Genomic DNA, 12,922 nt, shown 5'->3' on the forward strand with positions numbered 1-12,922 from the left:
CAGCGTTGGGAGAGCTTTAATCAATCAGACCTAATGTGTAGTACAATACATGTATACTATTTTTGCTAGGAAACAATTTGAATTGATTGTATCTTCCTTATGGTGATATTGAGCATCGTGTTTTCCTCTCTAATAAACAAGGCATGACAGGACAAACTAAAACTGATTTGTAGTTTACTACATAGCAGAATTCAAGCTGCTTTCATTCAGTAAAACACTGGAGTCAGAGGACATTTGAGTGGCAAGGAGCACATGGTTATCTTAATCCCAATAAAAAGTAAGCAATAGCTACCTGGATACTATATTACCCATCCAATGTTTCTCTAGTAAAAAAAATTGTAACATTTAGTAAAAATTGTAGTTTTATAACAACTGGAAGGGTATAGAAGTGTTTCACCATGAGCTTTGTATGGTTCATAGGAAGTGATACGTTATTTATGACTTCACACCAAGTAAAGACTGGATTGCTTTTTCAGCACGAAATAGTGACATAATTATATATCATTTTGTATCATGTCACTAAACACATTCCAAATGTCATCTGCTAAGGTTACAAAAGACAAACCAGAATGCCTTACCTTCTCCAAAGCTGTCCATTTCCCCGTCCTGTAAACTTGCTGCAAAAAAAAAAAAAAAAAAAGAGAATATTTTTAGGTATTGATTGAATTTATTTTAACGTCTGAGGACAATTTAAAAACAATGACATTTCGCCTAAAGATTACATCCCATCAATGATCTTTTATTTGGTTTTATCATAATATAGAGACAAATTTTTAGGTTGGAGGCCATGTAATTTGTGTTTAGTTTTAAAATGTAAAGATGAAAATCATTTGATGGTATAAAAAATGTAAAATATTCTTATTCTATAAAAACATTTAACACTCTCATGATGACCATTTAAAAAATTTTACTAATATTTTAAACTTAGGAACACTTACCACCTGGCATTTAACATTTATTAGGGATAGCACTTGCTATCTAAATGCAGTATTTCTCTAGAATTTTTTTAACTGGGTGGGGAGCACCTGGCTAAAATGGGCTGGGGAGAACACTGAAATGACGGGGTCTGAGCAATATGTTCAGGGTGATTGTAATGTCTTTCAGGCAGGGTCCTCTCCTCCTGTGGTACTGTCTGTGTCTGCCATTTGCAACCCCTATGTAATGTACAGCGCTGCATATTATGCTGGCGCTAAAGAAAAACGGTTTAATATTAAAAGATGAGCTTTAAAGTAAGGCTCTACCCAACCTTTATCTTTTTCTGCTTTCAAAAGAATGTGAAATGCTGTATTTATTGTCATCTGCATCATTTCTGAGTAGCTTTCCCTTTGCTTACTGTCACACTTACCTCTTCCTCACTAAAACAGAGGCATCTCTCTCCTGCGCATGCGGGCAGTTCTGACCCTGGGCATGCCTCTGTTTTCAAGCTTTATTTGAATTTGTCCAATCTGCTGGCCAATCAGAAAATAGCCTCCAGACCAGACCTGGCTTTTTAGCTAGTTCACACATTGCACTAAGGGTTTGTGCAACAAATTTTCACTAGTACAGAGCCCCTAGGTCTGTGAGCTAGTTCCTGTACACCTGTTGCCTAATCCATTGTTTCCTGTGTCAAGCACCTGTGTTAACCCATTGTTGTCCAGTCTGTTGGTTCCCAACCCACTTCCCTGTGCAGTTCCTGTGTTCCTGTCTGTGGATATCCCTAATTCACCTGTGCCTCCTGTTGCTTCCAGTGTCTCCTGTGTTCCCAGTGCCCCCTGTATAACTGGTGTCTGTCTCCTGGATCCCTGGCAATTGAGCCCTGGCGTGTGACCTGCCCTCTAATGCTTGCTGCCTGCCTCCACCCCGGCTTTCCTCGACTATCCTATCCTTCTGCTTTGTGATTTGGTACCGTGTTTTGCCCACCTTGGTGTGCCCAAAGACTGCAACCTGGCAGTACCCAGCGGCACAACATCCTCACCATCAGAGGCTCTGGAGAAGACCTGGTTACTGCTTAGACTCTGCACCTTGGCCCTTCCCAGGGCTCTCACCACCTCCGAGCAAACCATAGCGCCCCCTGGTGGTCCCGTCTCTCCATGCATGACACTTACAGTTAGACCATAAGGTTAAAAAGTATAACTCTAATCGGTAAAACAAACTGCAAAAAGTATTGATAAAATAGGAAGGAACCTGCACCGGTTAAGATTTTTTTTACTTTACATTACCCCAAGACAATAGTAGTAAGCAATCTCCTTACCACAGCAAAAAAAAAAATCTCTACAAAATCCAAACAATAAATCTGATGTTCTGCTTTAATTTCTTAGTTACTTGGCAGTGTAGGAAGCAAGAGGGAGACAAGAGGGAGAATATTCTCCAAGAGACAATATGGTCAATGAAGCTCATAAAGCCCCTTGGGAGAATGAGGACTGTGTAGCGGAAGCAGCAGCAGCAGATTCTGAACGCTCTGGGGACAATTTTAGAGAACACAATGTCTTAATTAGAGGAGATAAATGGTAGGAACATAGGTGGATTATATGTGTGTCAGACCATACACAATCTCTACCATAGTATTGTATTACGGAGAAAAGCAGAGTCATTATTATTAACTTGCATTTATATTCCAACAACATATCTCCCCTCCCATTGTGTTACTTCCTCCTCCTCCCAGATTGTAAGCTCTTTGGGGCAGGGTCCTCTCCTCCTCCAGTGTCACTGTCTGCCATTTACAACCCCTATTTAATGTACAGTGTTGCGTAATATGTTGGTGATATATAAATCCTGTTTATTAATAATAGAACACTTTACAACGTCCACATGCTTCACCGGTCTAATGCAAAAAGTCCAAACAACCAAAAACCCAAGTTTGAGATATATTAGGGATAAAAACAGACATGAAGCACAGGCAACATATCTGTATCCATCACACATTTTAGTGGGGCGTCTCAAACTGGTCCTTTTTTTTTTTTTTTTTTTACAAAGAACAGAAAATGTTACTCAGCATTTCGTCTGTACAGAGCATTCATTCCGACAAACACCAAGCCAACCACCAACCATCATTATGAGCAACAAATATTTAGCACCTCTACAAGACTTTATAATCTGAAACCAAGAAACTTCTCAAGCCAAATGGCTGGACAGAACGTCCTCTATAAAATCACCAAACATACAATCTCTTAGAACAAGATGGCTGCCAGAGAACCGATAACTGCTGCAAGATAATCAGATTGTAAGTTCAGCGAGTTGTTTCATGTCTGTGCCAAACTTCCTTCAGATAAATGATTCGGTCAGTCTGATCAGAAAGACTGACAATTTAAAGTGTCTTTATTTCTATATCACATGTTCATAGCAATCTAACCTAAATCTGTGGTTTGTGAGTACAGGAAGCTTTAAATCATTGATCTGGGGTTAGGAGTCATCTGGTACATAAAGGGCAGCTAGTTAAAAGAAGTGACACTACACAGGAACATGGCTAATCTAAGGGAACCAATGCTTTAAAGACAACCCCACGGTGCAAGAAAAAGATGGCTGTTCCTTTCTAGAAGATTGCATGGCTTATTTTTAAAGCTAATTGAATGTCAACTGTGTGTCCACCTACATGATTTTTTTAAAATTTATTATAAAATAAAGCAAAACTCCAGATTTCAGTCCCCAGTCATAGAATCCTATTCCCCCTCGACACCCCTACACAGTGGCAGAATAACCAATACACTTTATTTACATGAGATGCTGCCTGTGTTGCTTTCTGCAGTTCAACAAGCCAACACTAGGGGGAGATGACCAAATTCCATAAGGAAATTCCAAGGGAAAACATGATGAATGTAGAATATTCTTAGTGTGTTTCATTAATACATTTACATGATCTACAAGCGACTTTCGCATCTGTATTATCCAAACAGATTATTTATTTATTTAAATTTTTAATTTAGATTTATTATTTCCAGACTGGAAAGCAGCAGAATGATTTTGAAGCAATATCACAAAAGATAGCAAAGAACTGCATGCACATTTGTGCTGTGCTCTGGATCCTATCTGTATACCCTGGTTTGATACACAGCAGACTTTCATAAGCTTGTAAAAATGGGGGAACCCTTGAAATAACTTTTAGGTCTTTAGGGAACCCCCTTCTACCAGTGGGTGCAGCCTAATTTTACAGCGACACTGCAAGGATGCATCAAAAGTAAGTAATGGCTGTAAGACTTGGAATTTATTAGGATTAACAGTTTAAGTTTACAGATTTTTGCTAACCCAAAAAAATTGGTCTTGAAACATTATCAGGTTTAAAATAACACTGCAGATAAAACTAAGCAAAAACAACACAACAACATTTATGTAAAAAGCTTATTTTCCGTTTTTTTTTCCCTTTTCATAAGGAATTTTTTTTTTTTTTTTTGCAATATACCTGTAGCCCTTTCACTGTCAGAGCATTATTGTAATTATTAGATTTTGTACATGTTAAAATGCTGTTAAAATTTTATTTCTTGCAGAGATCCTGCAGAACAATGTGGTGATGGTTGCATGTTTTATATCAAACAATATTTGTGCCACTGTTTATCAAACCCAAATATTCAGTATAAAAAAAAAAAAAAAAAAAAAAGCAGAATAATTTTAGATCTCACAAAAACATAACATAATATAATAATCATTTTAGCAAGCTAGTAAAGATCAGCATGCCTCCAGTAAAAACAAAAACGTCAAATTGCGTCAACATCCAAAACTGTCCATGGGCAAAGCTTTAAAAGCCTTTATATTATATCAGTTTGAAGATGCTGCTAGAATTCTAGTCACAATACAATGTACAAATCACCTTTTTAAAGAAAGTGAGGGCTGCAATGGCAGCTTGTTTTAACCTTTTGATTGCCATATGTTGGACACATTCTTAGCAGTGCAAGGGTTAAACTTCTTTAAAACAAAAATGATAGCACCAGGAAGGCTCAGCCCTCTCCACTTCTAGGAATGTCTAACTATTCCCTGTGCTGGCTCATCCACCCCTCTCTTCACCTCTCTAAATTACCTTTATTATAATATAAAGTATCATATTATTCCAAGCTCTGAATGTGCTGGGGCGTCTGACCTCACATCCAAGAAGAAAGCACCCACCAGCACCATCAGGGATGTATAATGTCTACACAAAGGAGACTTAAAGTGCTCCTAACATGAAAAAATCAACCAACAGGAGGTAGTACTTAAAACCAATTCCCTGGCCCATGGTGGTGTTTGCGTGGTTCTCCGCTTAGATTTAGTTTCCTTCACATTTTGAGTCTGTAAACTGAATTAACTGTTAACCAGCTCTCCTACCCACAATCAGGTAGGTGAGATCCTGAACCAAAAAGAATGCCAGTCGTAACAGCTTTTTAAGCCAAGGAAGACATATGTGATTTATTGCCAAGGTGCACCTGCTATTATACAGAATTGATCTCTGGCCTTGCGTCTTTGTCATGCTGCTACCGCTTTCTCTGTATGAATGATCTGTGCACCTTCTTGAGGAGGTATCCACAGACAGTGCTATTTAATGTGACTTTCAATCTATTAGTCTCTGCATTTATTTCCTGAAAAGGGGGACATATCCGCGAATAACGTGTCAAAATTTTCATATATGTGAGACTATGTAACCAAAATATATTTTTAATTACACATACTATCATGTGTTGATTGTTTTACAAAAAATGTTTTAAATCTGCTCTTTAGTTGATAAAATAAAAGTTATGTTTTTGCATTCTATGCCTAAAAAAGTCCTTCCAATTTGAACCTTTGTACATGCAAACCATTACTGATACTTGGCATGTGGCACTTGCATAGAATTAACTTGATAATATGATAATATCAGTCAAACTGACCACAAACAAAAATATTTGAAACAGCTCTCAATATTTGTCTTTCAGGAAAACAAACTGAAGAGGAAATGCGAGTTCATATAATAAAGGCTTTAGTTTAAAAAAAAAAAAAAAAATCAAGCCCAAAAAATTCCAAGTTAAAAGCAAGTACTAAAACTGAACTGAAGAATATAAGAATACTGGAAATGCCACTTAAAATGCCAGCACTTGATACTACGATCCAAAAGAGAACGTCAAATGTTTAACTACATAGTCATATAGGTTGAGCAAAGGTTAAAACAAAAATCTGGTAGAAAAGTTAGACGTATGAGTTTTTTGTGGTTGTGCTACATAACAGGAGCCACAACATTAAGGAAGCTTTAATTTTATTGTAAACATATAAAGCATGAATGTCAGCGGGCCTAAGCTGGAAGGTAAACATAAAAAACACACAGAGAATACTGAATGGCTGCACAAGTATGACATGGACGAGGCCTGGGGAGAAAAGTAGATCAAGTAGATAAAAACATCATTTAAGGTAAGGTAACATTGAGGCCTACGGGTCTTGTGGAATTCACACAAGTTAAACAATTCAGCCCATACAACTAATGATTTCAACATTAAATGTTTAACTACACATCGGCAGTATAAAGTCATTATTCAGAATGGATGTAGATAAAGCAGGACAGAACTTAGCTAGGGCAGCCATACCACGGCCAGGATTTCCTTGGTCCCCTCAACTAGCACTTACCCTTTCCAAAAGCCCAACAAGTATTGCCTGCCTAACCCAAATACTTAGAGATTAGATGAAATTCATGTAGATGTATTTGTATTCATACATCGCTATATCTAATTTTATGCAGTGTAAAAATCAGATTAGGGAACAAGGTTTTGGAGTCCTTCACCAGAGACTGGGTGAGAGAGAAGTAGCAGAGGAGCCCAATCAGTTGTACTGAAGTCCTCCGAGCCAAGTGTTTCAGTCTTTGGCACTCTTTGCAGTAATAGGGTTCCAGGATTAACTCTAGGCCAAAACACTATCTGTATGGAGTTTGAAATTCCTGCTTGCATTTGCTTGACTTTATCCAGGAATCACAAAAACATGCTGGTAGGATAATTGCCCTGATTGCATTTTAGTGTTTTAAATCTTGAATGACTTTAGATTAGCTGATCCCCTAATAGTATATTATAGTCTATTAGGTGTTGACTAAGGATGACTATTGGACACATCAGGCCTCCTTTAACTACAAATGTTATTTCCACACAAACATGTGTTTTTCTGAACTTGACCTGGTTTTAATTTATGAGGTCATAGGCAAAACTATGCAGAAGAGATCAAAGAAAGTTCATACAATTCTACAGGCAGAAAGTTATGCCAAAAAGTGAAATCTTACTGTTGCGCTGCGTAGGTCTGGGAATACGTGCAGCAGGCTGGTTTCCCCCCATAAATGGGTCCTGTGTTTTGTTACTGGAAGCACTGGTATGAAGCGCAGAGTCGGAGTTTGTCCTAGGGAAAAGAAAAGCACAGGTAAAATAATTAGGTGGAAGAAAGGATAAAGAATGACCAAGGGAAAGTGAAAAGTTAAAAAACAAAAAAAAGAATACATATCTTACTTACATATACACTTATCCATTTATCTTACAAGTACTTGCCTTGATATCAACCACCTGTAATCCTTTGTACAGCATCGCTCTACTAAGACCATCTTTGTGCTTCCCTTTCCTGCCCCACTGATTACCTGCTGCTTCTCCTTTACTGCCCTAATGCTAGGTACACACACGTCAGATGATTCTCGTCCGATAATTGCCTTAGGGCTAGTATCGGACCAGAATCTGGCGTGAGTGTACAGCGCTCATTCGTGGACCAATCCTGGCAGATCCAAGAATTGTGGTAAAACAAGTGAAGGGGAGAAAGCGCAGTGAGGGAGACTCCTTAATTCTCCCCCTCCCCTCTCAATAGAGAACGGAGCAGTATGTACAACACTCGTTCAGTCTTTTATCCTTGGGAAGGATCTTGAAAGATCCTTTCCAGCGTCAATTATTGAACGTGTATATGCAGCCTAAAATGTTTGCAGGTCCTGGGCCAGGGTACATCGATTAACTGCAGAATAGTCTGCAGAGCAGATCAAGGACCTGGTTGGCAAGGCTGCCCGAGCACCAGAATGGCCGCTCAGAATTACAGATCGGTTCACACATTTTTTATATACATTTCAGTTGTAAGAGTTATATGTGAACAACCTAAGATAATGATAGGAGGCACATTTTCCTCCTCACACAAGCAAAATAAAATCCAACTTTCAGCAGCTTGTACATGTTTTAAAAGTGAAAAAAGACAGTTGGCAGCAGTCTCCAAACATTCACTGACAGATACAAAGACCTTGGCTTGGTGAGAGGTTTGCCCGAGAATCACGTGAGCAGTCAGAGCTTTTTACTTGCAAAACAGCTTTTCGGTAAACAGTACCAGTAATAATTACATCACAGTCAATTGAATTATTTTCTAAGGATATTAAAGCAATGGGCCTCTAAAACAGATTAAATATTTCATTTGGTTGAACTCGGGGGACTTCGTTCTAGGTTGTTGGTAAACAAATGCCAGCTTCTTGGTTATTTATTATTTATTTATGGTAAGCTGATCACCACTGATTTAATAAACATTATTTTGTGAAATACATAGCCTTGCTTTTTATGTTGTAATAGATTTTAAATTTCCAGATTTTAAGGCACAATAATCACTCTTTAGTTTACAGGTGAAGGTATGTAAAGGATTTGACTTTGCATATAAAGGAGTATGAAAGATGACAAAATAACAATAAATACAAAAGGAAACATTGATTTTGATATGAAAAGCACAAAAAAGTATTGCACTGATTGTGACAATTATTCATTTTACTAATAACTGCATTATAAAGCGAGAACATATTATATTGTGCTGTATACACCAATACACCAGTTGTTAGACATTCAGTGAATTAATATGGTGAAATAACCTGGTCCCCTAGAGCACCAGTAGCCAGTGCTTCACTTTGTGTTCCCACTATTAACCAAAGGGAAGGTCTCAATCCGTATGAGGAAAACTTTCATTTACTGGAAGCCGGAGCTTTCCCCTTATACATACCCCAATAATTTGTGGCGATTATAGCAACAGCAATGGACGCCTCAGTGGTGACCAGCAGGCGATTCTTTGTTTCAAACTTAAGATATGCTTAAAGAGGAACTACAGCTTGCTATATTTACCTGTTCCATTACACGGTGACACCATCTCCTTTCTTCTTCATTTGCCATTTGCAATTTTCAACCATTTTCACTGGCTGGGCCAGGGTGATATTACTTGAGCCACTCCTATCTAGTATTAAGGTATGAATGAATGGAGAGAAAAGAAAGAGGTTTGAGGCTCATAGGTTTTCATGCAAAAAGTGAAATGTATTGATTGAATATTTAGTACATAAAGCTATCAAATACACATAAACATATAATGTATCTGTCTCTGTCCTGTTAATATTTCACAACACAGAGTAATTATACATACTATACAGTGTGATTTTTTTCAAAAAGTAGTACACATAAACATAAAACTATTCAAAAGACCGCGCCGTTGCATGCAATGATCCGACGCGTTTCGCTACGAAGGGCTTCCTCAGGGATAGATAATAATGCGTGCTTAATGGTCTGAAGTTAGGAACATGCCCCACAAGGGGGGTGTATATATGGAGTTGCTGCTGGTGATAATGCTAAGGTTTGAAGTAGTAATTTACACTTTTGTTACAAGTTTTAGCACAATTTATGTATGTTTCATGGGTGCGGTGTACTCTGTGTTGTGAAATATTAACAGGACAGAGACGGACACATTATATGTTTATGTGTATTTGATAGCTTATGTACTAAATATTCAATCAGTACACTTCACTTTTTGCATGAAAACCTATGAGCCTCAAACCTCCTTCGTTCCTCTCCATTCATTCATACTCCCAGGAGCAGACAAATTGCTGCTATAGACCCAGGAGTGGTAAGCTGCACCACACGTTAAGGTGTTAGCAACTTTTAGGTGTTAGTCATTTTTTAGAACCAGCACTGCGATCCATCGCATTCATATTTACACAGGAGAGCAGTTAGGAGCACAGTTGAACATATGGCAGAATGTTGGGGTCAATAGAAAGTCTGAAATGGCCCTATAAATTGTATTACATATACATATTTTCACAGAACAGGGCCTTTAAAGTAATGGGTGTTATAACAAAGTATATGCTACCAGCTGTTCCCTAAAGAGACCTAACAGTGTATAAAATTCACCAACAGAACAGTTTGGACCCAGACAGAGTTCCTTCACAAAGACATCCTTCAAGCGTTCCAACAGTTTTGTGGACCAAGTAGTTTCCTTTTGGTGGCATCTAATAAGAATGCAGTTTGTCACAGGTTAAATCTTCTTGATTTTGCAAGAACACACTTTAGAACAAGTTATCTCTTGGACAATTTGTGCTAATTGATTAATTCCTTCCCCTAAATTCTCCTGGAATCTTCAAGATCTGTGATATTCATAGAAAATCTGCACTCAATGTATCTTGCATATAATTGGGATTGAGTCCATAGAAAGATCCACTTGTTCCATATCACATTTCTCCATTGTTAATACAAAAAAAAATGGAAAAGAGATTTTACAAAATTGCAATACACAACACAAATGAAAATTTCTTTTAAAGCTCACACAGCAATGTGCAATATTGAAAGACTTTTTCAAATGTTGTCGGTATGAACAAACTTGGAATTTGAACGAACAGCTACCAGATCATTATTTCCAATGTGACAGGTGATCTTTTAACTTCTGTTATTAAACACATCCAAAGAAATATAAAGTAAAAAAAAAAAAAAAAACATGTTTAATGAAAAAAGGATGGCTTAAAAGAAAAAGTTCACCTGTTCAGAGCAGACAATAGTCTAAATCCTGGCCGTTTCTCTTCACTCCAAGGAGTCTGCTGCCTTCAGAGACCGAAGTCAAGAAGGGAAAGAAGAAAGAATGTTGGATATCAGTTAAAATCCCAGTTGAATACACCACACATTATGGTCGCATGTAGTCATTAGTGCTCTGGTGAAAGATACAGCACCATAAACTATAAGAGTTAATGAGCCGAGGATGGAAAACAAGAATTATTTGAAAGAACAGAATGGAACCATAGTAAGAGGAGAAATTCTGCTCATCAGAGAGGATTCTGGGTAAGATTAGCTGTTAGATTGCAAGGCATTGCATCTCTAACACCTTGAGCAAGAACAGAGGTAAGCAAGTTTTACATTCAAATTAGTGTCAGAGAAGAAATTGAAGCCTGTAATTAAAGATAGGAGTTGTGAGCAAAATAGTCATTAAAGTTCCTCTTAAGTGATCATTAGCTTAAGAAAGCATTGTACAATTATTAACAAGAAAGAGGCAGAATTACTAAAGATTCCAGGAAACCTGAGACAACCACTAACACTTCTTTTATTGGAGAAGTGAATTCTATCACAGGCAACGAGATCACAACCTGAATGGCAGCACACTGTTAACCATCTAAGAAAGACAAAGCTGAGAAGTTTTTGTTGCATTGCCCAATTACTTCATTTTATTTTTTACTAGAGTTCATGGCATTGTGTTGCAGAATTGTGTGTCAAGGCGTTATCAAACACAGCTGGTGGTCATTGTCATCTGTGCTGCAATGTGGAAAAAAAAGTCATTATCAATTGCATAAGAATATTGGCAGAAAGCTGAAAATCCAGGCATTTAGTTGCTGCTGCTTTCGGCTTTGAACAGAACTTTTTTTCTGGTTTTAGAACTTTTTTTTTTTTTGTTTATTTCAGAAAGTTCTTTGGCAGGAAAGCGGTTGCCAGTGGGAACAAGTGACACCAGGGATCCAGAGCGTGGGACACAGAGCCCGGCTGCACTTTTAACCTCTCTCACTGGAAATTATTTTATGGAGCTCATTTACTTGCCAGGGACCCTGCCTTTTACCAAGCTAAGTCAGGTCAGGCTATAGATCATTTACGCTACAGGGCAACCTCCAGATTCACATATGAATGATAATGCCCTCTGACACATAGGAGGATGAAAATTATGTAAACAAAATATATCAATGTCTTAAGAGATTGTAGATCAGAGATAAAACAAGGAAAACATATGCCCACTTTAACAACTAACCAAGCATACTGGAACTTTTAGCTCCTGAGGAGCTCAAGTCTCCTATAACCTTATTATTAAACAACTACTTGTGATCTTCCTGCATTTAGAGGCCTTTCTGCTAAACAAAAAAGATTAATATTGTAACAATGCGAGAAGATCTTATTTTTTATTTCAGATGGCTAATAGTTAAAAACAAAAGTTGTAAAACAGTTTTTTAACTTTTTTTCATAATGCCTAGCATTATGGGGCCAACATACACTATGGGCTCTATTTATCAAACAGGGAATCAGACATTCCCTCGAACTTTCCCCCATGCAAATCTTCAAGATCCATGTGTTTCAATGGCAGTAATTGATTTCCAAAAGGGAAAATTTGTGGGAATGTGCGATTGCCTGTTTTTATAAAAAGAGCACTATGGTTCTGCCCAATAAAGATCACATTCAATTTGGACCATTGTATAATAAAAAAAATTAAAAAAAAATTGAACTTTATTCAATCTTGAAGCTCACATTCCCTTTCTAAGACCTAAATTATCAGAATACACGGACTAAAAAAGTTAGACAAGGTTATTATGTACAGTAGTTTTTTTTTTGGTTGTTTTTTTTTTTTAATAAATAGAATATTTTATTAACAGGTCATGATGGTGTTCATGGGCCCAGATGCTTGGATTGCAAAGCACTCTTGCCCACTTGGCACCAAATGTATGGATTGCCAAGCTGGGTATCAAAGGGTAGCAAAAAAGTTTGTAAACATTTTCATAATATAGAACTGGTGGAAACAGAAGAGTAAAGTAGTCTATAGAGTCTATAGGTAAATGTTTGTGAATAGTGAAGATCTATCAGAAAAAAACAGGGATTAAATAAAAAAAAAAAAAACTATATGCCTTGACTGTGGATAAGCGAGAGGTGGGGATGCAGACAAAATCTAAATTTTTTTTCCTTGGACAAGGCGAAACTTTCAGGAACTGCACCCAGTGACCCCATCTTGTTTGTCTGTTACTAAA

At 37.5% G+C, this 12,922-nt stretch overlaps 1 protein-coding gene across 3 annotated transcripts in view; it reads right to left on the reverse strand.

The window, feature by feature from the left end:
- Positions 1–12,922, reverse strand: part of CRTC3 (CREB regulated transcription coactivator 3) — an 87,113-nt gene that overhangs the window by 26,411 nt on the left and 47,780 nt on the right. For 2 of the 3 annotated variants that reach the window (XM_072402477.1, XM_072402475.1), the window contains 3 exons: positions 10,689–10,751; positions 7,175–7,287; positions 579–617 (listed from right to left, as the gene is read on the reverse strand). In XM_072402477.1, coding sequence (XP_072258578.1) covers positions 579–617; positions 7,175–7,287; positions 10,689–10,751 — 215 coding nt within the window. The remainder of the gene's footprint in view (positions 1–578; positions 618–7,174; positions 7,288–10,688; positions 10,752–12,922) is intronic. The other variant, XM_072402476.1, reaches the window with a different exon arrangement.

The sequence above is a fragment of the Pyxicephalus adspersus genome, chromosome 2 (assembly GCF_032062135.1).
Source record: "Pyxicephalus adspersus chromosome 2, UCB_Pads_2.0, whole genome shotgun sequence".
Classification (NCBI taxonomy): domain Eukaryota; kingdom Metazoa; phylum Chordata; class Amphibia; order Anura; family Pyxicephalidae; genus Pyxicephalus; species Pyxicephalus adspersus.